The sequence below is a fragment of the Sciurus vulgaris genome, assembly GCF_902686455.1.
Source record: "Sciurus vulgaris genome assembly, chromosome: 10".
NCBI lineage: Eukaryota > Metazoa > Chordata > Mammalia > Rodentia > Sciuridae > Sciurus > Sciurus vulgaris.
The window spans coordinates 125,730,544-125,756,535 of record NC_136470.1 but is presented as its reverse complement, the minus strand read 5'-3'; the positions used below and the strand labels follow the sequence as shown (position 1 = coordinate 125,756,535).

Genomic DNA, 25,992 nt, shown 5'->3' with positions numbered 1-25,992 from the left:
CCAGGTACTCAGGAGACTGTGGCAGGAAGATTTCAAGTTCAAGGCCAGCCTCAGCAATTTAGTTCCTAATTAATTTAGTGAGACCCTGTATGAAATGAAAAATAAAAAGGTCTGGGGATGTAAGTTAGTGGTTAAGCACTATTGCATCCAATCCCCAGTAAAGAGAGAGAGAGAGAGAGAGAGAGAGAGAGAGAGAGAGAGAGAGAGAGAGAGAGAGAGAAACCTGGCTTGTAATTTAAAATTTTGTTTTATAGAGGTATGATAAGTATAAGTAAATGTATCTTCTTTATAGTTACATTGAAGATCTGTAGTTTAAGAAATACTAATGAACACAGACATGTTAAGAATAGATGGCCAGGGCTGGAGATGTAACTCAGTGGTAGAGTGCTTGCTTAGCATACAGGAGGCCCTGGGTTCAATAAAAAATGAGTCAACGCAGTCAACTTTCCTCTTAGTACTGCCTTTATAGTGTCCCAGAGATTTTGGTATGTTGTATCAGTATTCTCATTTACCTCTAAGTATTTTTAAATTTCATCCTTGATTTCTTCTTCTGTCCAGTCATCATTCAATAGTATATTATGTATTCTCCATGTGTTAGAGTAGCTTCTATTTTCTATTTTGTTGATTTCTGATTTCAGTCCATTATGACCTGATAGAAGACAGGATATTATCTCCATTTTTTTTTTTTTTAATTTACTAAGAGTTGCTTTGTGACATGTTATGGTCTGTTTTAGAGAAGGATCCATGTGCTGCCAAGAAAAAAGTGTATCGCTCGTTGATGGATGAAATAGTTTCTTTATTTAGTTTTTGTTTAGAAGATCTGTCCAGTAGTGAGAGAGGTATGTTAAAGTCACCCAGTATTATTGTGTTGTGGTCTATTTTATTCTTGAAATTGAGAAGGGTTTGTTTTATGTACATAGGTGCTGAATTATTTGGAGCATAAATATTTACAGTGATTATGTTTTGCTGATGTTTAATTCCCTTCAGTAGAATGAAATGTCCTTTGTTTCTTCTGCTTAACTTTGACTTGAAGTCCACTTTATCTGAAATGAGGATGGAAACCCCTGCTTGTTTACTCAATCCATATGAGTGATATATTTTTTCCCATTCTTTCACCTTCAGTCTGTGAATGTCTTTGCCTATGAGGTAAAATCAAGAATCAATAAATGGGATGGATTCAAACTAAAAACCTTTTTCTCAGAAAAAGAAACAATAATGTGAAGAGGGAGCCTACAGATTGGGAGAAAATCTTTACCACATGTATCTCAGATAAGGCATTAATCTCTAGGATATATAAAGAACTCAAAAAAAAAAAAAAAAAAAAAAAAAAAAAAACAAATAACCTAATCAGTAAATGGGCTAAGGAACTGCACAGACACTTCCCAGAATATATACATTCAATCAAAAAATATGAAAAAATGTTCAACATCTCGAGCAATTAGAGAAATGCAAATCAAAACTGCTCTAAGATTTCATCTCACTCTAGTCAGAATGGCAATTATCAAGAATACAAGCAACAATAAGTATTGGTGAGGATATTGGGGAAAAGGTGCACTCATACATTGCTGGTGGGAATGCAAATGCTGCAACCGTTATGGAGAACAGTATGGAGATTCCTCAGAAAACTTGTAATGGAACCGCCATTTGACCCAGCTATCTCACTCCTCGGTTTATACCCAAAGGACTTAAAATCAGCATACTACAGTGACACAGCCACATCAATGTTCATAGCACCTCAACTTACAATAACTAAACTTTGGAACCAACCTAGGTGCCCTTCAACAGATGAATGGATAAAGAAAATGTGATATATTTCTCTATCCATACACACACACACACACACACATACACACACACACATGATGGAATATTACTCAGCTTTAAAGAAGAGTGTAATTATGGCATTTGCTGGTAAATGGATAGAGTTGGAGAATATCATGCTAAGCAAAATAGCCAAACCCAGAAAGCCAAGGGCTGAATGTTTTTGCTGATATGCGGATGCTAATTCATAGTAAGGGCAGGGTGGATGCTAAGGAAGAATAGAGTTACTTTATATTAGGTAGAGGGGAGTGGAGGGAGGGGAACTATGGGGGAAGGAACCTAGTAGAGTGAAAGAGAAATTATTACCTCATTCACATGTATGATTGCATGACCGATGTGATCCTACAATATGTACAATCAGAAAAATGAGAAATTATACTCCATTTATGTATGAGTTATCAAAATGTATAAATGCATTCTATTGTCATGTACAACTAATTAGAACAAATAAAAAATTAATAATAAAAAAGAGTCAAGGCTCTAAACTGAGTGCCTCCTTGGGGTTCATTCAAAGTATCTAAGTAATAGAACTTTAAAAGAATTTGTAAGCTGTATGCCCTATTAAAGAAACATTAAACTATATTATCTTTCCTCCCAGCCTTAATATCTGTTCATTAGGTTGTGCTTGTGGTTTGTTTCTTTTTTACTGTAAGCACAATTCTAATTATACTATGCATACTGTTTTCTATTTAACTACTTCCATGCCATTTATTAACATCACATGTTTGATAGTTTTAAATGACTACATACCAAATCATCAAGTGGACGTACAGTTTGTCAATTATTGCTTTATGTTGGAACAGTTAGGTTGTTTGAAACTTTTAAGTATTTGATTTATATTTTGATTTATACATGAACTTTTTTTCTCTAGTTTTAAATAAGTACATTACAGAACTGGAATTACTACTGGGTTAGCAGGTATAAAAATTTTTGAGAATCAATTGCCTATTTGCAGATATTTTCTAAAAAAACAATTTAGAGAACTATCTTCGTTTTGAGAGGATGTATTTAAATTTTGTTTTTCTATAAATGATGGGCATATAATATTTTAGCTAGTCTTCAGTAACCTGTGGAATTACTTTAGAGTTATATCTTACCTAGAGTTGCAGTGATTCAGATAAAATAATGTATATATATATATATATATATTTTTTTTTTTTTTTTAAATGAAGTTCTCCACTGTTCAGTTTTTAAACAATTGAGGCTCATTTATTGTCGTGAGCAGTGTAGGGAGTGGGGATTGAGACCCAGGTGCATCCCACCACTTGAGTTGCCTTTGAATGAAACCTAAAGGTTTTAGTAGCAAATGAAGTGCTGGTTCCAAGTGACTCCTTTTAGGTTAAGGTTTCATTTTTTTATGAATAGTAACCTTTCTTCTAACTGTATGATTCACTAGAAAAGACGTGGGGTAAATACCCTTGTTCCTAATTTTTAAGAATTATCCTTTTGGTCTTTTACAAATTTCTTCCATGATTTTCCAAAGTAGCTTTTGGTTGAATTTGGGTCATAATTACACTTATAAGGGTTTAGTTGAGCCATTTGTCACTGCTGAAGTTCTTATGCCCTCTGATAGTATCCTTGAAAAGATGTCATAGCTTTAAAAACTGCTCGTTCTTAGACTTTGATCTTTTGCTTTCATGCTTAAACAAAAGAATGATAAAATAGTGACGATAGTGCAAGGATAGCTGAATCCTGTGAAGAACATTTCCCATGAGAGGGAGAAGGGTGGGGGAGGGGGTAAGAAAGAAAGAGACAGGAGAGGGGGAGAAGTATGCTATATAATTCATATATATGCTATGGTAATTTCTTTGTGGGGTTAGGGGAGGGACTTTGTTCCTGGTTATGTCTATTGTCTTTGTGTCTTCCTGGATCCATTTACTTAATCTCTCTCTGTTTTTGTTTTCTTATCCTAAAACACTTAACAACCTGAAACTCAAAGACTGGACTCTTGTGTATATGTGGTGCTCCCTATAAATAATGGTGACTAAGGGAAATAAGAAACAGTATATTTTATTTTCAACTTGGTAGCAATAATTTTGTTTTCATAAAACTATCTCTACAAAACAAGATTTGTTATCAGTTGGTCTTGTTACCTCGTTTATTAACAACTGTATCACAGTTTTAGGTTTGACAAAGGGCATGTTTTTTTAATGATAGCACACCACATTTTGTGAGTTTTGCCCCTCCATCAATACTTACCCTGCAAGGTCATGCATGCTATAAAACATCCTCTAAGGTCTAGGGATATAGCTCAGTTGGTAGAGTGCCTGCCTCACAAGCACAAGGCCCTGGGTTCAATCCCCAGCACCGCAAAAAAAAAAAAAAAAAAAAAAAAAAAAAAAAAAAAAAAAAAAATTCAAAAGCAAAAGATAGCAAAGAAAGAAATAAACATCCTCTAGTTTTGGTTTGACTGTCCCATCGTACATTTGTCTTTTTAATTTGGGACCAGGGATTGAATCCAGAGGTGTTCAACCACTAAACCACATCCCCAGTCCTTTGTATTTTTATTTAGAGATAGGGTCTTGCTGAGTTGCTTAGGACCTTGCTAAGTTGCTGAGGCTGGCTTTGAACTCATGATTATCCTGCCTCGGCCTCCTGAGCCTTTGGGATTACAGACATGCACCAGTGGCACCCAGCTCCGTCAGTACATTTATTAACCCCAACATTTGAATACTAAGAGCTAGTTTATTGTTCAAATCTGTTAAAGGACTAAGTTTTCTTGACTTAGAGCTTCTTATTTAACTCTTAATTAGCCAAAGACAACCCAACAGACACATACAAGAACCTCCTTTGATTGTCAAGTAGAAATGTGTTGTGGGGAAGGGTTTTTTTTCTGGTAAGCATGGGCAATTGTAAAGCTAAAGAATAGAACTTGCCTTTATGATGTGCTTTAATGTGTCACATGAGGCTGTGAGTATAACTCAGTGGTAGAATGCTCACATAGTATGTATGAGACCCTAGTTTTGATCCCTAGCACCAGGAAAGGGGAGGAAAAAAAAGAGGGAAGGGAAGATATCACAAGAAAAATACTTAGCCTTTGCAATGTGTTTTGCCATTTTAAAAATTTAAAAATTTTTTGTAGGGAAATACAGCATATTGAAAAGAGCATAAAACAAATATAGAGCTTAGTGAATTCTGAAATGAGTAATTTATTCTTTTATATATTAAAAATAACAACTATCCTGACATATGGGAGTTCCCCAGCTTGTCTAAGTTTGATGGAGAATGCCATATCCTGAAAGTAAGCGGTTCCATAGTGGAATATCAGTTGAAAGTATATCATTTTTGGAAATACCTGTAACATCACTGAGATTGCAACATAGTGAGGGTTTCATACTTAAGTTATAAGAGAGACCTTTATCATGTTTCTTATCACATGTGATGAGATTGTAGCTTATAGGCATGCTGGTATCAGGCAAAACCTGACCTGTAGTAACCGGTAATGCAATCAGAACTCTGTTAGTATTTTCCTACTTTATTCTTTTACAGAAAATGTACACACCTCAATATAGATTGAGATTTTGGTAAAAGTGCATGAATTGATTTGAAATATCTGAGTTAAATCATTTCAATCTTCTTAAGAAGTTCTAGATGTAGATAGTATGGCATTTCATCTGTGTATTGTAAAACATTTTACACAATGTTAGAAATATTGGAGTACTGCAAGGACTCAGATGCATGCTTGGAAAAGTATGGACAAGGCAAACTTCTGCAGAAGGTCAAGCTAACCAAGAAAGCCAGTAAGTAAGTGCACCTGGGTGGGCAGTCTGCCTGCTTTTGTCTCTAATGCAATACTGCCCCTGCTTTGACTGGAGGAGCTTGGGGTTACAACCTACATGATTAGCTAATTTTCAGATTGGGGTGTACAAAGGGGAATGCTGTAATTAAAATAGCTACGATTGGCTAAATACTATATTCTAAAATGGATCACGGAACTTTCTCTCTCTCAGACATATTGTCACTTTTTTTTTTTTTTGGTACCAGGGATTAAACCCAGGGGTGCTTAACTAGAATCCCATCCTCAGCCCTTTTTATTTTTTATTTAGGGACAGTGTCTCGCTCAGTTGCTTAGGGCCTCACCAAGTTGCTGAGGCTGGCTTTGAACTTGTGATGGTGCTGCCTCAGCCTCGAGCCACTGAGATTATAGGCATGTGCCACTGCACCCTGTTCATAATGTAACTTTTGGAGGCTGTTAATGGCATTAGACTAGGTGCTAAATGACTACACTGAAGGCTATATAGTTTAATATTTCCTGTCAAGCATGATTTAAACCACACTTTTATTTATTTAAGCCACATTTTAAGTATCTAATATAATTGTTCTACCAGCAAATTCTATAGAATTTTTCATTCAGTGCTTCATTTAGGCACAAGTAAATATTTATCAAGGGCTTAATATGCTTGGGACACACAGAGGAATACCAAGTAGAAGATTCCAGTAATCCAGAAATGTAAGAGTTTCTCAGGAGACATGGAAGTGAGGACATGGTAAAGAGAGGGAATAATGTGTTTCAGGTAGGAGGCAGGAGAGAATATAGAATATGCTGGCAAGTACCAGTGTTTCAGCATGACTGGACATGTATGTTGTGTTAAATTACCAATTTAGTCAGAAAGCAGTGTAGGAGCTCAATTGTGATGCCTTCTCAGGTTTCATTTTTATATATAAACCATGTCATCAAGAAATTCTGGAATCCACCTCAGTGCTTTTTCTACTAATAGCCCAGAGTTAGAGTTTCATGTCTAGAAAGTTGATGGGATTGGTGATAAAGTGCATTCAGAGCCTGGAAAAGATGGCTCTGCTTTGGGCTCTGCTGGTTAGGATGTCTTACTGTTTTCAGTTGTGTGGTAAGGGTGAGATACCAGGGTTCTGTTTGTATACTTTCAGTCTCCTGTTTGTTGTTTTTGATTTATTTTGGTACTGGGGATTGAGCCCAAGGGTGCTTTGTCATTGAGCTACATTCCCCAGCCACCCCATCTTTATTTTGAGATTGTCTCATTAAATTGCTCAGTCCTTGAACTTGTGATCCTCTTGCCTCAGCCTTCCAAGTTGCTGGGATTACAGGCCTGTACCACCATGCCTGCTCATGCTCCTGCATTATTATTTATATTCTTTGAGAGATTTAGTTTCAGTTGAGAGAGTCTTGCCAAAAACCAGGAGTAGGTACAAGTTATCATGATTGTCATTCTGTGACAGACGACTGATGTTTCATAAGCCTTCGCCCCCCTCCTCCCTTCTGGTGCTGGGGATTGAATTTAGGGCCACGCCCATGTTAGGCAAGTGCTCTACCACTGACACTGAGCCATACCCCTAGCCCTCATAAGCCTTCTTAATTTTAAAGGCTAACTTTGTTTTTCCTCTCAGCTTTTGTTAGTAATTCTTAAGACATAGTACTTGCTCTGACTTGTTCAGGTGTTGACTTTCCTCTGTTTGTCTTTGCATGGTAGTATTTGAGTATATGAAAGCATCTTTCTTGATGCAGCATGTTTTCATTCAACAGATATTTACTGAATGCCTATTACATGCAAGATTTAGAAGCTCCTTCACTGAAAACAACTTCCAAAGGCTGCTTTGTAGTGATTTGTCTAAAGTAATTCCAGGTCTAGTGACTGTTTCAACATGATGACTTTGTGTAGTTTTGTTCTCATCTATGAAAGTTTTATCAGTGTAGAGTTCCTAAATATGTAGGGATCTGTCCATAGACTGCAGTGAGAAACCAGAGCTTAAAAATCATGGTCTGAGCCCTCCAGGAGCTTATAGTCAATCCATATTTAAAATTTCCATTTTGTTTCAATGATAGTTTTTTTATATTAACTTGTTCAAATTTACACTGGGTCTGGCCATATCTTCTTTTTAAATTTTTTATTGGTACATTATAATTGTACATAATAGTGGGGTTTATTGTTATATACACAGGCACACAGTGTGACAATATATTGACCATTTTCATTCCCCAGTACCTCCCCTTGTGGTTATGTCTTCTAAATGCTCTTTTATTCTTTAACAGGTATTCCACCACCACCTAACCCCTATTATTATTATTGATTAGCTGAATAAACCTTATTGTTAGTTCTGTGGAATATCCCACATTTGTACTTGGCTGATTGCTTCCTTGAAGTGTTTAACATCTTCCTCTATTTCATGTAATTTCAGCTGATGTAGATCAGCTCTAGAGGCTCTGTTAAACTCAGATTCAGTTTTGTTTTCTTTAAAGACAAGTGTAGGGGTGGGTAAATACTTCCTGTTGCCAGTATTTTGTGAGAAGCATAGTGTTTGGTGCTTCCATTTTCTGTGATGATAAGAGCAATCAGAGGGTTCAGGTGGTGTCAAGAAGATACATTTATTGAAAAGTTTCTTATCCTTTCACTCAATATTACTGTTTTTAAAATCTATTAATGATTTTTATCTAATTTCATTAATTCATTAGAGATTACAAAATGGCGATTTTTCTAATTTAAAAAAAAAAAAAAAAAAAAAGACAGGGGTGGGGAGATAGCTCAGTCAGTAGAGTGCTTGCCTTGTAAGCACAAGGCCCTGGGTTCGATCCCCAGCACCCAAAAAATAAAAAAAAAAAAGACAAACTTAACCCTCATCTATAATAACTTTATTTTGAAATAGAGTTAGTACACACAGATATGTTTGATTTACTTCCTCATTTTTATCATTTTTTAAATTAATGAATCAGTGGTGTCTTAGCAGTCTCCAGTAGTGACCAGTGAAGAGTTTGTTTTTTTTTCTATCATTATTAACTCCTCTATTTCTTATGTATTTGATGTGTTTTTCAATTCATGAAAGTTGTTATGGTTTCTAATGATCAAAATGTGTAAATAGATGTTTGAAAACAGGGCTTACAGACTGTGGAACCAACCTAGATGCCCTTCAATTGATGAGTGGATAAAGAAACTGTGGTATATATATACTATGGAATATTACTCAGCCATAAAGAATGATAAAATTATGACATTTGCAGGCAAATGGATGAAATTGGAGAATATCATGCTAAGTGAGATAAGCCAATCTCAAAAAGCCAAAGGACGAATGATATCGCTAATTAGTGGAGGTTGACACATAATGGGGGGGAGGGAAGGGTTAGAGTTAGGGTTAGGGAGGGGGGCAAGTATGGAGGAAGGAACTACTGTATAGAGGGTAAAGAGGGGTGGGAAGGGTGGGGGGAAGGGAAAAAAATAGCAGAATGAATCAAACAACATTGCTCTATGTAAATTTATGATTACACAAATGGTATGCCTTTACGCCATGTACAATCAGAGAAACAACATGTATCCCATTTGTTTACAATAAAAAAAAAAAAAAAAAATAAAGCAAAAATCCATAAAGAAAAAAAAAAAAAAAAAAAAAAAAAAAAAAAAAAGAAAACAGGGCTTAGTTCTCTGCTTCTGCAGACAAATGAAATCCACGTGAGCTAAAGGCCTCCCTGATTTTCTTTCTGGGTTCTTGTCTCATGGGTCCAAAGAATGAAATCCATGAATGGTGGCAGAGGAAAAAAATAAAAGAAATAAAATTAGTTTTGAATAAGAAAAAAAAAAAAATGCTTTAACCTGTTGGGTGCATTGGCTCATGCCTGTAACTCCAGCTTCCTCAGAGACTGAGCAGGATGATTGCAAAAAAAAAAAAAAAAGAGAGAGAGAGAATGAGAGAAAGAAAACAAAACCAAATTTCAGATTGATTTCTAATTGACATGACCCTCATGCTTTACATAAATGGGATTTGAATCTTGGTTTATTTACTCTTTTTGTTATCAAACAACATCCACATATAGTGGTATCTGTATTTATAATTTATGTAATGATATCCAAAATTATATTTAAATAATTTATTTTTTTCTGGTGACTTATTGTAGCTTTAAAAATACTGCATTTTTAAATTGGACTCCTATTAATGTTTTGGCTATATTGAAATCCAAAGACTAATTAGATTGGTGATCTTTATCTCATATGTATATGTCTCTCTGGGGTGTGTATAAAACACATACACATACATATATTTTTGGTACTGTGCATTGAACCCAGGGTTACTTTACCACTGAGCTACATCCTACCCTTTTTATCTTTATTTTGAGACAGGGTCGAGTTGCCTTGGCTGGTCTTGAACTTTGGATCGTCTTGCGCAGCTTCCCAAGTAGCTGGGGCAATAGGCATGCTCCTCATTCGTTTATCATATTTTAATATAAAATTTGGCTAATAGCTGTTTTGCTGTGTTTTCTTTACTGATTTCTAGGGCCCCATGGTTATGAATGTGCTTCAGCTTCATAATGCCTCCTGCTATGGCAGACGTCCTTGACATCTGGGCAGTGGACTCACAGATAGCATCTGATGGCTCCATACCTGTGGATTTCTTTTGCCCACTGGGATTTATATCCAGTTGGAGGTACCACGGGAAGCTACTATTTCTTATATTAAGCAGGTATGTAATAATTAAAATTTCCAAAGACTTACTTTCTATGTCACTTAGAGGGAAATGACTTTTTATTATAGAAAATGTGATTAATGATGGCTGGTGATTTAGCTCAGTTGGTAGAGTGCTTGCCTTGCAAACACGAGGCCCTGGGTTCAATCCTCAGCACGGCAAAAAAAAAAAAAAAAAAAAAAAAAAAAAGTGATAAATGTAATTATATGGTAAATCTGAGAGAAGTTTAACCTTTAGATCATTTCATTTAAATTTTTGATATATGCTCTTTTTTTGTAATGTGTTAATGTAGGTTTCAAAAAAATACCTTTATTTTATTTATTTTTATATGGTGCCAAGGATTGAACCCAGTGCCTCATGTGTGCTAGGCAAGAGCTCTACCACTTTGCTACAACCCTAGCCCTGTGTTGTCTTTTATGGACATATCAAACATGCTTGTTCTCTCTCCCACTTTTAAAAGGGAGCTCACTTCTCTTTCATGTTTACACACTCAAATCCTTCCTATAGATTCCTTCCTGGCTCTTTTTTTTACTCCTTTAATATGGGGAATTGAACTTAGGGCACTGTTGCTACTGAGCTATATCTCTAGTCATTTTTATTTTTTAACTTTTACCAAAGCTGGCCTTGAACTTGTGATCCTCCTGCTTCAGCCTCCCAAGTTGCTGTAACTACAGATGTGTGCCCCTGTGTCTGTCACTCTTCCAATTTTAATTTGTTTGAATCATCCACAATGACTGAATTAAGAAAAATTGCTTGTGTTAGCTAGTTTGAAGTGTTTGTTCAAATTGTTAAACTGTCAGAAAGTTGAATTAAACGTCTTTCTAGTTGTCATCCTTGGGTTAGTCATACTTGTTTTTTCATGTTCTTTTTGGCTGATTTATCCAAGTCCAATTCCAGTTCATGATAAATCTGGGGAAAGAGTTTTCTGCTGAAGACCAGCATATACTTGAAATTGTTTTCTAAGTTTTCTTCGCAGTGATTTTCAAATAGCCAAACTCAATGTGGAAATCAGGGTAATTTTATTTTAAGAAAGTACAAACCTCTTTAAAGCTCTTGACTTTGATAATCCCTTAAACTCTTTTCCAACCTTCTTGATCATGGAGACATGGAATTCTAAAACTGCATGATCACTGAAGTAAAAAAATACAGAGTTGATTTAGGTACCATATAGGTATAGAGAACTGTTATTTTTGTAGTCACCAGTGGTATGGATGCCTCTGGCTATAACTAACACTATTTATTAATCCTCTCTTTTTAAAGTTGTGAAACATACATGAAAAAATTTATTATTTAAACATTTTTAGATATACACTCACAGTACTGTGCAGTCATCATCATTATCCATTTATAGCATGTTTTTCTCATCCAAACACAAACTCTACCCATTATAACTTCCCTTTCTCTAGCACCAATTTCTATTCTAATTTCTGTCTATGAATTTGCATAATCTAGGTACCTTATATAACTGAAATAATACTGCAAATAGCCAATCTTTTTGTGTATGGTTTATATTTTTTTTTTGTTCTTTCATTCATTGATAGAAGTTTGGGTTGTGTCCAAGTTTTGGTTATTCTGAATAATACTGCTATGGACATTGGTGTACAAATATCTGTGTTTTTCACCCTAATTTAAAAATGATCTATTCATCATAAATGTTACAGTTTTATCAATATGCACTTGAATCCCTGCTTTCACAGTTTTTTTTTTTTTTTTTTTAATTAGAATTGAGGTTTTTTGAATCATATGACAATTCTTTTTTATTTTTATTTTTTAATTTTTTTTTGGTCACAGTGCTGGGGGATTGAACCCAGGGCCTCACACTTGCTAGGCAAGCACTCTACCACAAAGTTACACCCCTATTCATTAGTAATTCTGTTTCAACTTTTTCAGGAACCTCTAAACTGTTTTCCACAGTGGCTGCATCATTTAACATTGCCATCAGTGGTACACATTGCATTTTCTATATCATGGCTGATACTTGTTATTTTTTGTTTTTTTTTTTGTTTGTTTGTTTGTTTTTAATAATAGTCATCTTATAGATGTGAAGTGGTATTTCAGTGTTTTTATATGCATTTCCCTAATGACTAATGGTGTGGAGCATCTTTTCATGTATTTATTGGCCATTTGTATATTTTCTGTGGAGAATTATCGTTTCAAGACCTTTGTCAATTTTTAAATTTCTTTAATTGAGTTGTAGGAGTACTTATATGTTCTGAATATTAATCTCTGATCAGATATATGATTTTCAAATATTTTGTCCTATGGGTTGCTTTTTCATTCTGAATATATCCTTTGATGTATAGAAATTTATAATTTTGATGAAGTCCACTTGATCTATTTTTTTTTCCTTTGTTGCATACATATACTTTCTCCTATTTGTTTCATATAAAATGAATCTAGGTTATGCGTTTTACTCCAGGTCTGTAATATTCATCTCTTGACTTTGGTATGACTGTAGTCAAATGTAAAATCCTTCTTTGTGTTTTGCATGGTGAAAACAGTATGTCATCTAGGAGACATGGGAGGAGATGATCAATGGATTTTTCTCATCATTAGGACAGTGTTAGTTAATATACCCCTGATGAATGGTAAAGAATGCAGGACAAACATAATTTAAATTTTGTGTGAGGACGATGATATATACTTTAAATTTTTATTTTTATTAGAAGTTATTTATAATGTTCACAGGAATGTTAAATTAAAAGTTCTCACTGATCCGTAATTTTCACAGATAATTTGCTTTTAGTAATTTGTCTATGATGCATATTTCATACACTGTGCTGTTATATTATTTTATAAACATGGAATAATACTATACATATCCTATTGTAATTTGCAATTTAAAATATATCTGGTATGGCTTTCCATGTCTGAAGGTATTTCTGTTTTATTTCAAAGTTCACTGCTAGGCATTTGGCTTTTCTATTTAATTTACTATTTTTACAAACACTGCTGTAATGGACATTCTTGTACGTATATCTTTGTAAACTTACGCCAGTGTTTCTATACCAGATAAGGTCTTATGATTTTTTCCTGCAGATGTTATGGAAGCAAGTTCAACAATTACCCAATGTTTAACCTCCTTATGGAAATTGACTCCTATATGTTTGCATGTGTGAATCAAACTGCTGTATATGAGGAGCTTGAAGATGAAAACACGAAGACTCTGTGATGTCAGAACCTTTTCTTCCTGTTCTCAAATTAGTGACAAGAAGTTGTGATCCGGCAGAAAAGTTGGATTCAAAAATTGGAGTCCTTATAGGAAAAGGTATTTAAAAGTTCTTATGAATTCTTATGAGTATGTATTGTAATATATATATTACCAATGTTTATTTTAAGATACTGTTTTTCAAAGTGGTTTATTTATGCACCAGTGTTGGTTACCAGTTTGAAATAAGGTAAGTACAGAATTAAGAATAAATGTTTAGAAATTCCACTAGCAATGTGATATTGCCATAGTACTCAAGGGCTTGTATTTGCTTTTGTTTTTTTTAAACAAATGATTTATTTTTCATTTTACATAAGCATTGATCTTTGATGACTAGAAAGAAAAAAAGTTGTTCTTTTACTTCAGGTAGTTCAAGACAACCTTTTATAGAAATGTTCTTTTTTTTTAAATGTATTTCCTCTGTAATATGAACATATTTTATGTACAACTCTATATACTAACCAAGACTTTAAGATATTTGATGTTTCCATAAGTGGATGGGGTGGGGGTACCAGGTATTGAACTCAGGGGGGACTTGACCACTTAGCTACATCCCCAGTTCTATTTTGTATTTTATTTAGAGACAGGGTCTCACTGAGTTGCTTAGTGCCTCCTCACTCTTGCTGATCTGTTTTGAACTCATAATCCTCCTGTCTCAGCTCACGAGCCACGGGGATTACTGGCATGTGCCACCACACCCGGCTGTAACTGATGTTTGTTTGTTTGTTTTTGTTTTTGGTTCTGGGTATGGAACCGAGAGCTTGTGCATGCATGGCAAGCACTCTACCAACTGAGCTATATCCCCAGCCCTGTAACTGATGTTTTTGACAGATTTTACTTCTTAACTGAAATTATCTTTAATTAGAATTTATTTTTGTAGAGAGTTAAGATATATTGTGTCCACATTATTCCTTGAAAATCAATTCTAGGGAAAATTGTTACAAAATTAAAAACATGGAGGAATCTTAGGAATCTCAAGGACCAATGGATATCAGTGCTTTAGAAAAGATACCAACTTGACTTAGAACTATTATTACTAAAGACAACTACAAAACCAGAAAATCCACTGGAGGTTTTGATCTAATTGGCAATCTATATTGATCAGATTCATTAATGCAGGATAATATAATACTATCCCCTTTAAGATGCTTTTCTTTGATTTTGACTAGTAATTCAGCTAGCTAATGATTACACTGTGGTACTACTTTGAATACATTAGAATAGAACTTTGTGGGCTTACTAAACAACATTCTGATATTTGATGATACTCAAAATTTTATGATTATATTGGAGAATGTCTAGTTTATTTTTGGCAATAGTTTTTCCCCATAAAGAACTTTAGAATTATCATACAAGTCTTGTCTTATATGTTAATGGTCTCCATAGAAAGCATTCCTTTCTATTTTCTAGAGGTACAAAGATTACTGGTAGAATTCTTATTCAGTAAGAAAAGTTTTTTTTTTTTTTTTTTTTTCTGTTTTTGGTATCAGAGACTGAACTCAGGGATGCTTAAGCACTGAGCCATATCCCTGGCCCTTTTCTATCTTTATTTTGAGATAGGGTCTTGCTAAGTTGCTGAGAGCCTCACTAAGTTGCTGAGACTGGCTTTGAACTTGTGATCCTCCTGCCTCAGGCTCCTGAGCTGCTGGGATTACAGGTGTGCACCACCACACCTGGCAGAAGTTTTCCTTTTGTTAGAGTCTTTTCTTGGGGGTAGGGCAGGTACCAGGGATTGAACTCAGGGGCACTCAACCACTGAAACCACATCCCCAACCCTATTTGTATTTTTATTTTAGAGACAGGGTCTCACTGAGTTGCTTAGTGCCTCACTTTTACTGAGGCTGTCTTTGAACTCGAGATCCTCTTTTTGTTAGGATCTTACTTTGTATATATCCATTAGAAAAAAGTTTTTCCTTTGTTTTAATGCTTATAAAAAATTGAAGAATATATGGAAGAGTAGAAAGAGTAAAACAATCATTTATAAAATTATCATCCAGGACAAGAATATCCTCTGATACTTTGATATATTTCCTTCAAATGCATTTTATTTATTTATTTTTTTCCCCCCACCCCTCCCACCCCTCAAATGCATTTATATATTTAAAGAATTTTGTTTTCTTTTTGACTTTGTAGATAAAAATATATAGCTTTTGTGTGCTTTTATGCTGATGGAAGGAAGCAGACCAGAATCACATTGACTGTTTAGGAAATTAAAATGATAATCCAGAAAGTATCACAGAGTGAGTAGTTTTTTCAGGGAGATCTACACCTTTTCAGTACTTAGATTATTTTTCTGGTCTTAATTCCCCAAACAGATTCATTAGCCACTGTTACCTCTACCCAAGCTTGCCAGATTTAGCAAATAAATATTTAGTTAGGAGATCCAGATATTACGTAAAACATATTTAGTAATATCTAATATCTAAATATTTAATATTGTCTTAAATTCAGATTGAACTGGATGTACTCTTTTTTAATCTGGGTACACCGGTTTGAAGTAAGAATTGGATTTTTCTTCCTATAAACAATGCCTTTCCATAAACTTTTTGCATATAAATTTGTATGTAGTGTGCCCTGCAATTTGATCAAAATACAGTGCTTTTTTGCATTAACTCAGCAGTTTATATATGCTTAACTGTTTATAACTGTTTACATGTTTTCAGCATATCTAGAAAACCTGGCATTATGATCATATATATAAATTTATTAGTTAACATTTATTTAGGAAATTATCTGTTTTAATATCTTAGAATGAATTTTCAGTTTTAATACCTATCAAGTCAGTTTTTGCAGTTGCTGATTTGTCCATGATGACTAAATCCAGGGCTTGGTGAGGTCATGCCTTCTGGGAAACAATAAACAATTATTTCAGTTTAACTTCAGGAACAAGGTTGCTGTCTCCTTTCTCCAAAGAAAACAATAGAATTTTTTTGACATAATTGCCATGACCAGGCTAAAAATACCTTTTCCTGAAAGGTGATATGCTTGATCATTTTATTTTCTAAGTTTATTGTGAATAATTATTTGCAGAACTGCTGTTTGGATTCTTATTATTCCCTGTAGTGAAAGTGTGTGCTAGTTCTACATTAATTTCTCCAACATCCAATAATCCAGTTAAAAAGAATCTTAATCAGAGAATTTTACCAGCATTCTGGGAGGAAAAAAATCTTATTTTTTCTGACCTTTATAAACCTGTGACTCATATGTGTAATAGTACTGGGGATTAAATCCAGGGCATTTTCCATGCTAAGCTGGCAAGGGTTCTACCATTGAGCTACATCCCCAGCCCCCTATGGCATAACCTAAGTGAAAGAAATATATATAATCAACAGAGTTTTTATTTCTTGGGGTTTGGGGTTTTTTCCTTTCGTTTTTTGTTTCTTTTTTTTTTTCTCTTTTCTTTTCAGCTGGGTTTTGCTTTGTTATCCCAGGTTGGTTTCAAGTGATCCTCTCATCTCTGCTTCCCAAGTTCTAGCACTGTACATGTGCTCACCACTGTGCTTGACAATCTGCAGGATTTTAACAGTATCTTTCGTGTAAACAAATTGTTCACTTGATAATTTTTTTTTTTTTTTTTTTAATATGGGCTACATCCTAGCCCTTTTATTTTTTGAGATAAGGTCTTACTACATTGTTGAGAGTCTTGCTAAGCTCCTGATGCTGATCTTAAACTTGGGATCCTCCTGCGTTAGCCTCCCAAGTAGCTGGTATTACCTGTGTGAGCCATTGTGTGCAACTCATTTAATACTTTTTTATATAAAAATTATTTGACTAAATTTTTTCAGTAGTCATATCTTGAAGAAAATTTAAGCTTTGCTTTCATTTTCTTACAAGAAGACATGTAGAAAATTAGCTAAGTTTAAAGTTAAATACTTAGCTGAAGTTCTTATTTTTAGCAACAACAACAACAAAAAACAAAAACAAAACAAAACAAAAAAAACCAAATCTTCCTCTTTCTGAGTAGTGCTGGCTATTGAATCCAGGCCCTTGTATGTGCTAGGTGAGTGCTCTATCACTGTACTACATCCCTAGCCCCAAATTTCTATTCTTAAGAGATCTTTGCAATCATTCCCAAATTCAGTGTGTATTGCTTTCTTACAGAGTAGATTCTCAAAGATATCAGTCTGGGATATATTGAAGAAAGGTGTATTTTTCAAGTGATTCTCACAAGTTAATTATGAATAGAATTCTTTATATATAATGTACTGAAAAACATTTACCCAAACAGTAACAATTGCAGTTCTACAGTACATGTTGTTTTTATGATTGGAACTACAGCAGTGACCTGGGGTGACAATATAGCCTTCTTGGAGCTCACTGTCTAGTGGGGAATAATGGATTGGTAAGCAGACAGTTATAATGCAGTGTATGAACTGCTATGCTTAAGTCAACTGAGTAAGTCAGAGATGGCCTCTTAGTGGATATAAAACTAAACAGAACCTTCAGGCCTAATGAAGAATTTGGCAGGTGAAGGGATTTGAAGGAAGAAACAGCAGAAGGGAATGACTTGTAAATGATGTCCTATTCAAAGAATAAAACGTATTGACTGATTAGTTTAAGGGGAACAGCAAGGACAAGTAGGGAAGATGGAAGAGGCAACTCACTTCAATTTCAGTAGGGGAAGTAACATGATCAATTGATCATGCTGGGGATTGAACCCAGAGGGTTTTTTTTTTTTTTTTTTTTTTTTTTTTTTTTTTTAAACCACTGAGCTACACCTCAGCCCTTTTTATTTATTTGGGTTTATTTTGAGACAGGGTCTCTCTTAGTTTGTCCAGGCTGGCCTTGAATTTGTGATCAAACCAAAGTCTCCAAGTAACCGGGATTACAGGTGTGTGCCAACAAGCCTGGATTAAATTTGCATTTTTGAAAGATTATTCAGATTGTAAAATGGAGAGTGGATTGTAGGGATTAAGACTTAGAATAGAGAAATTAGTGGAAAAGTTAACCTAAGGAGAGATGATAATGGCTAGGATTAGGTTAATGGCTGCAAGAATGAGAGAAGTGAACAGAGTTGTTAGACATTTAGAAGGCCAGTTAGGTAAGGCTTGTAGTGGATAGAAGGAGTTAAGTGTTTTGTTTTTATTAGTTGTATATGTTATTGAGTACTCATTTCCCTTTCCTTACCTATAATACATATTATCTGTGAATAAAAAAGAATATTAGCAATACTGGGAAAAAAGCTCAAATTGTTTCATCTAGTCTATACAAATTATAGACTGTTCATTACTACTTTAGAGTAATGTATTTTTATTCCAAAAGTAAAATCATCTAGAAAATCACACTGGTACCCTGAAGATTTACCTTGTTACGTTTTCAGTTTAAACATTTATTTTCTATATTTTATACTACTATTAGTATTTTAATATTTTTAAAATTTTAAAATAAAATTATTATTTCTAATAGACAAAAGTAAAAAGACAATGCAGATTGCCTAGCTAACCTTTACTTATCTAAGCCTGGCTCTCTGGCACATGCCTGTAATCTCAGCAACTCTGGAAGAAGATTCTAAATTGAGATCAGCATCAGCAACTTAGTGATACCCTGTCTCAAAATAAAAAATAAAAAGGGCTGGGGATGTAGTTCAGTGGTAGAGCACCCCTGGGTTCTGTCTGTCTCTGGTACAACAAATAGCAACAACCAAAAAAACCCCCTAAACTTTGCTTACCTGCATTTATTCAAATAATATTGTATGTAGATTGGTTTTATGGAATAAAAAGTTAACAATTTGCCTTTCTATGCTTCTCTTCCCAGTACTCTGAAATGCTATTAATAGTGTCATCTCAAATATCAAAACAAAAATTTTGGCATATTCTATAATGTTACTTTAGAATTTGTAAGGAGACTTACTGGATCCATTCTCTTCCTACTTCTTGGATATAATGTATGTGGGGCTAGCCAGGCATGGTGGTGCATGCCTGTAATCCCTGCAGCTTGGAGGCTGAGGCAGGAGAATTGCAAGTTGAAGGTCAGCCTCAGCGATTTAACAAGGTCCTAAGCAATTTAGCAAGAACTTGTCTCAAACCAAAACAAACAAACAAATAAATAAAAAGGACAGGGGATGTAGCTCAGGGGTAAAGCACCCTTGGGTTCAATACCCAGGTATACCCCCACACACACACAAAAATCTGGATCTATTAACAACACATAACTTTTATTTTATTATTTTTATTACCTGAACTGCTGCATAATGGCATATGGATTTATCTTAATTTATTTAAACAGGTTTTCCTCCTTATTTCTTTTTTTAATACTGGGGATCTATTAAGCAGGTTTAATGGTGGATTTTAGGTTACTTTAAAAATTACTATAAACAAAACTACAGTGAATGTTCTTGTGTAGATATCATCATATATTCATGCAATTAAATCTATAGGTTTGTGGAAAAAAAACAGACTATCCAAATGAGAACAGAAACTGTTCATAGCTTGCTATAGTTGAGGAATTTGTATTTGGCAGAGACTCAAAGGCAGTCAGAAAAGTGGGGAAATTTTTCAGTAGGGAAAAAAAAAGGGAAGATTGCAGGAATGCCTGCTTGGAGATTGTTAGCAGCGGGAAAGCTGGTAGTGGGCAAACTAGAAGTGGGGCATCTTATTGTTTTAGGGAGCATATTTGGCTTTCATGGTTGGTCTTGAGTGTCTTAGGTTGAAATACCTGTTGGTGGAATTGTGAGGTCAAAGGATGTGTGTGCATGTATGTATAGCTTTGTAATTTCTTTCCTCTCTCCCTCCTTCCCCCCCTCCCTCCCTCCCCCCCTCCCCTGTCTCTCCCTCCCTCCCTCCCTCCCCTGTCTCTCCCTCCGCCCTTTCTTTCTTTTTCTGGGGATCAGTCATGCCTTATACATGCTAAGCAAGCACTCTATTTGAGCATACCCCAGCTCTGTTTTTGTAATTTCTAATATATATTACCAAATTGCCTCCTGAAAATTTTATGGTAATTTAGTCTCTCAGTAGAAGTGCATGGGAATTCAGCTTGTTTCTTTTTACCCCTTCCAGCATAAGGTATTATCAAAGTTCGAAATGTTTGCTAATCCGATAGGCAAAAATTAATTCATATATAAAAATCTATATGTTGATTCATTATTTTAGATTTCTAGAATTGTTTACTTGAATAATCATGAGTATATGTAAAAATTGTCATATTATTGTTCTCATGGCAAAAGTGATTCAGAATTAAATACAATAAAGAATTTTATGTTTATGGGATTTTTGACTAATTATGCTATAACTGTTGAAAAATCAAAATGACCTGAAAATTTAGTCTGTAAAATTTAAGTATACTGTTTGTTTTTAAAGATTTTTATTTTTTAAGAACAATTTTAGGTTCAGAGAAAAATCAACAAGAAGGAATGGAGATTTTCTATTTGTCTTCTACCCCCCCACGCATGCATAGCCACCCCCATAGTTTACTAAATTTTAGGTTAAACAATAACTCAAGTTTTAGGCTTCTAATATAATGTTGGAACAGTTTTCATATTTTTAGCCGTTTTTCAAATGTTATCAATGTGATTTAATTGGTTTATAAAGAAAACTGTAGATCTTTTATATGTGGTTTTAAATTGTGTATTATGAATTTCAGTGATTATCTTTATGAAACTGGTAACCAACCTACATTTTGTTATAAGGTTTTAAGTTCCTATACTTTAGGGACCCAGTTTATTATTATTATTATTTTATGTGGATTATATTTTGATCTTTCATGGTATTTCCTTGTTTTAACTGCTCGAGGAAAGAGAAACATCTTAGTTTTTGTTGATAATATTTTGTATTCTTTATTATTATTACCTTCTGAAATGAAAACTTTATAAAATATGTTTAGGTCTGCATGAATTTGATGCCTTAAAGGATCCCGAAGTGAATGAATTTAGAAGAAAAATGCGCAAATTCAGTGAAGAAAAGATTCAGTCACTTGTGGGATTATCATGGATTGACTGGCTGAAGCAAACGTATCCACCGGAGCATGAGCCATCTACCCTTGAAAACTTGGAAGATAAACTTTATGGAGGAAAGCTCATTGTAGCTGTTCATTTTGAAAATTGTCAGGTAGTATCATTTTATTAAGAAATATTTTGTGGGGCTGGGGAGATAGCTCAGTTGGTAGAGTGCTTGTCTCGCAAGCACAAGGCCCTGGGTTCAATCCCCAGCACCGCAAAAAAAAAAGAAATATTTTGTAATAAGTCTCTAATTTTTACCAGAATGTTGCTCCATTCTTAGAAGTGTCTCTTGCTTGCTTAATAAGCACTATTACAAAGGAAAGTTTTAGGGCTGGGGATGCGGCTCAGTTGGAAAGTGCTTGCTTGGCATGTGTGAGGCCCTGGGATCAATTCCCAGCACTGCAAATAAAAAAAAGAGAATGAAGAAGAGCTTTATATTTAGGATGGGAGCGTATTTAAAATTATGCATAACTGTGTAAGGTATCATCCTTTGCACACATATTATTTCTTGATGTGGTAGGATAGTAGTTTAGAACAGAGTGGTGAAACTGCACCATTTAATTGAGTTTTACATTTTTTTTTTAAAGAGATTGGAAAGAAAATGAAATGATTTTAAAGAAATTTTGAGATTTTTTTTTTTTCTTTTGTACTAGGAATTTAACCCAGGAGCACTTAGCCACTGAGCCACATCCCCAGTCCTTTTCATTTTTTATTTTGAGACAGTTGCTTAAGGCCTAAGTTGCTGAGGCTGGCTTTGAACTTGCCTACCTCAGCCTTCTGAGCCGCTGGATTATAGGCATGTGCCAACAGGCCTGGAAAAAAGATATTTTTTAAAAGAAGCAAAGAGTTTCATATTCTTATATTTGCATTCTGTGACTATGTGAATCAAGTGATGATATGAAATTTGGCATTACAATAGAGTATATATACTATTAATCTATATTTGAATGTTCATAGCAATTATATAAACTAGATTGTGCTACTACTTTGTGTATCAAGTATAGTCACCCTGTAATCAAGGGGTTAACCTTAGATTAAGGTAGGAATTCAAAGATTTTTGTTTGTTTACTGTTTGTTTTGTTTTGTTTTGGTACTGGAAGTTGAACCATGGTCACTCTACACTGAGCCACATCCTCCACGCTTTTCATTTTTTATTTTGAGTTAGGCTCTTGCTGAATTACTGAGCTTGCAGGCCTTCTGCCTCAGTCTCCTGAGTCACTGAAATTACAGGCATGTGCCACAGCATTAGGCAAGGATGTTTGTTCTTGATTTCTTATGAAAATCATAAAAACAACAACAACCATAATAGTAGCTGTTCCATATTGAGCACTTATACCTGTGTAAAGTATTTTTCATATATTTTCCAGTTCCCACAACAACCTTTTATAAAGTGTTGTTTCTTCACCATTATGTAGTAAAGAAACTAAAAACCTGGTATGGTGGTGCACGGCTGCAATCCCAGTGGCTCAGGAAACTGAGACGGGGACCACAAGTTCAAAGAGAGTCTCAGCAAGTTATCGAGTCCCTAAGGAACTTAGCAAGACCTGTCTCTAAATAAAATACAAAAAAGTGCAGGGGATCTGGCTTAGTTGTTAAGCACTCCTGGGTTCAATCCCCGGTATACCAAAAAAGAAAAAGAGAAATAAGAAGTATACTATTTTATGCCAGGTCTCATAGTTGGTCTCTGAGGGAATCAGGATTTTATCTAGTATTTAACCAGTTGTCTGGTTATTTCTCCTTTTAGACAACATTTTAATAAGTATTTGTAAGGACAGATGTGAAAAAAGGATCTTGCCTTCAGGCGTTTTTCCTAGCCAAGAAAGTTTGTCAAGGATAAAACTACATTTATTATTCTATCCTGAGATATAATGAGATTAAAGTTCATTTTGAGTAAGGATTTGATTATCATAAATTAGTATCAGGCTCAAATTTAAAATACTGTTTAGGGACTTCTGCAAAAAATGGAATAGGGAAGTTTATTGTTGAGAGCTGACTAAAATTGAACTTGGAGACGCTGATTCAGGGTAATTTTCCTGTGTAGGTCAGACTGAATTTCATTACATATGGGTCAAATGCCTACTGGGATCCCAAATTTTAATATAAAGATTCTGGTTGTAAAGTATATATGAAAGTGTTTTAAGCTTAGGAGAGAGATGAAGGTATTGAAAACTCTTACTAGATTCCAAGCATTCTTAGAATTTAAAAGTTAAAAGGAGTTTAGAGAGTGTCTAGTCAGACTCTGTATAATTCTTTTTACTGTCCCTGATATCTTGTATCTCTGCCTCAATATATCCAGTGCTAGGGGATGTACATCCCCTGCCTCCTCAAATAGTATGTTTACATTGTGGGCAAGCATGTGTTTAAATTTTGAACTAAAAAATTTAAAAAGTTCACAGTCTTGCTTTCTGTGATTTTTGCCCTGCTCAGTATAGTATCCACATGGCCTTTTCTTCCCTGTATGTGCCAGATATTCAGATAGTTAAAATAACAGCTAACATGTCTTTCTGTTTTCCTTTTCTTTAGGCTAAACATTTCCCTGAAGGTGTTAAAACACAAGTTTCTAGAGTTTTAGATTATATAGATCAGTAAAAATATTGTTATTAAAGAATTTTGAGAAGTCACATAGAATTTATAGATTAAAAATTTTTTCCAAGGGTATATTAAAATCCCAAACCATTATTTAATACCAATTATATTTCACAAATGAATTAACACTTTATCATAAAAAATATACATGACACAATCTCAAAGATGCCTGGCAACCTAATCCATTATATATGCATTCTCTAGTCCTCCCACTTATGTAAAATTCTCATTTGGCCATTTTATCATCGATTGCTGACAACCAACACTAGTTCACGAACAGCAACAAGTGTGGAAGACTAAACTAAAAGTGAGATGAAATGTAACAAGGTGTTCATTTGGTGAAGAAATATATTTTGGGTGTTGGTAGGGGGAAAGCTAGCCAGTAATTTCTGTGAGAAACACCAGACATTTTAGATGGGTTCATAGTTAGTAATAGCCAATCTTAGTACATGGCACTTAGGAAGCAGGATAAATAAAAACCATGGACCTATTGTGTCTCAGTTTTACTGAGAGTCCCGGGAATCAAATCACAGATTCATTGTTTTTATTTTATTAGCTTATTTTTTGTAGTGATGGGAATCAAACCCAGGGTATTCCATATACTAGACAAGTGCTCTTCCCTCATTATTTTTTATTTATTTACTCCCCCCCCCCCCCGTATATTTGCCCTCTATCACTGAAATACATCCCTAGCCTTTTCTTCCCCCTTTGAGACAGGGTCTCACTGAGTTCGGACTGACCTGGAACTTGAAATCCTTCGTACCTCAGTCTCTAGATTGCTAGGATTACAGGAGTATACCTAACCCTCATTATTTTTAATTCCAGTAGTTACATTTTGTAAAGGATACTGATAAACCTGAGCAGTACTTTGAACCTTGTTTTTTGCTTCTTAAAGATATGAAATAATTGTATCACTAAAGGGAGGGGCACCTGCAATTTGAAATAGTCCTCTGTGTGGGGAGGGCTGTGTAAGGAGAGTGGGAGAGTATGTAAGGAGGTAGACTATGGTATCTGGGAGCATTCCAGAGAAAGTGTCAGAATGAGGAGAAACTCGAGCAACAACAAAGCATGAAAACTGAAACTCTTTTCTCACTTGTGTAGTTACCTGAATTACCACAGTTGTCAAAACTATTCTCTGGTGAACTGTATCTCTCCCTGCTAAACAGGAGTATCTGTCCCCACCCATATTTATTGTCTTTGTTGTCTAGTATCTCTTCTGTAACTGTTTGTAAGCATTGAATAATAAAATGCAAGTTGTCATGTATAATTAGCAGTTTTATTAAAGAGGAAGTTTTTCATGAAGTCATTAAAAGTGATGTTGAAGAACTGCTTGAAATACAGGAAAAACTAGCCCAGTTGAATTCTGACTGAGTTACTGAGGCTGGCTTTGAACTTGGAATCCTCCTGCCTCAACCTCCTGAACTGCTGGGATTAAGGGCGTGCGCCTGTGTGCCTGACTAATTAATATGCTTTTAGAATACATGAATTTAACTTCAGTGGATTAAGAGAGACCTCTAGAAAAATTTTTGAAGCAGCGTATGTGTGTATTTTCACGATATGCATGTATTATAAGCTATCCGCTGTCGTTTTGATTGTGTCTCCCCCATAACTAACGAGGATGAATCTCTTTCACATACTTAACAAAACATTTTTTATTTCTATTATGTTTCCTTTTTTTTAAGTTAAAAAAATTAGATTGTGTTTTTCATATTGATGGAAGTTTATTTTTTGAGGGTACATTATTCTTTGTCATTTATGTGTGCTGCAAAAGCTGGATGTGATGGTAGGCACCTGTAGTCCCAGCATCTTAGGAGGCTGAGGCAGAAAGATCACTTGAACCTAGGAGTCTAAGGCTAGCCTAGCAGCATAATGAGACCCCATTTCAAAAGAATAAGAGAGAGGTAGGAAGGGAAGAACTGAGAGGAGCAGAGCTGTAAACGTGTTCTTCTAATATGTGGTTTACCTTTTCTTTTTTTGTTTTTAGTTCTGTTTTGCCTGCTATCTATCCTTAAGTTCTAGTCAT

The 25,992-nt window shown here is 34.8% G+C and overlaps 1 protein-coding gene and 1 long non-coding RNA gene across 2 annotated transcripts in view; one reads left to right on the top strand and one right to left on the bottom strand.

Moving 5' to 3' along the window:
* Positions 1-649: 649 nt before the first annotated feature.
* LOC306670324 overlaps positions 650-25,992 on the bottom strand; it is a 49,804-nt gene continuing 24,461 nt past the window's right edge. Inside the window, exon 2 of the long non-coding RNA XR_013766380.1 lies at positions 650-1,664. This is a non-coding gene — a long non-coding RNA (uncharacterized lncRNA). The remainder of the gene's footprint in view (positions 1,665-25,992) is intronic.
* Positions 10,070-25,992, top strand: part of PIK3CB (phosphatidylinositol-4,5-bisphosphate 3-kinase catalytic subunit beta) — a gene marked incomplete at its 5' end in the record, with an annotated part of 87,526 nt that continues 71,603 nt past the window's right edge. The window contains 7 exon segments of the mRNA XM_079155013.1: positions 10,070-10,169; positions 10,172-10,239; positions 13,282-13,299; positions 13,301-13,396; positions 13,398-13,421; positions 13,423-13,510; positions 21,269-21,492. Of these exon segments, the coding sequence (XP_079011139.1) occupies positions 10,070-10,169; positions 10,172-10,239; positions 13,282-13,299; positions 13,301-13,396; positions 13,398-13,421; positions 13,423-13,510; positions 21,269-21,492 (618 nt within the window).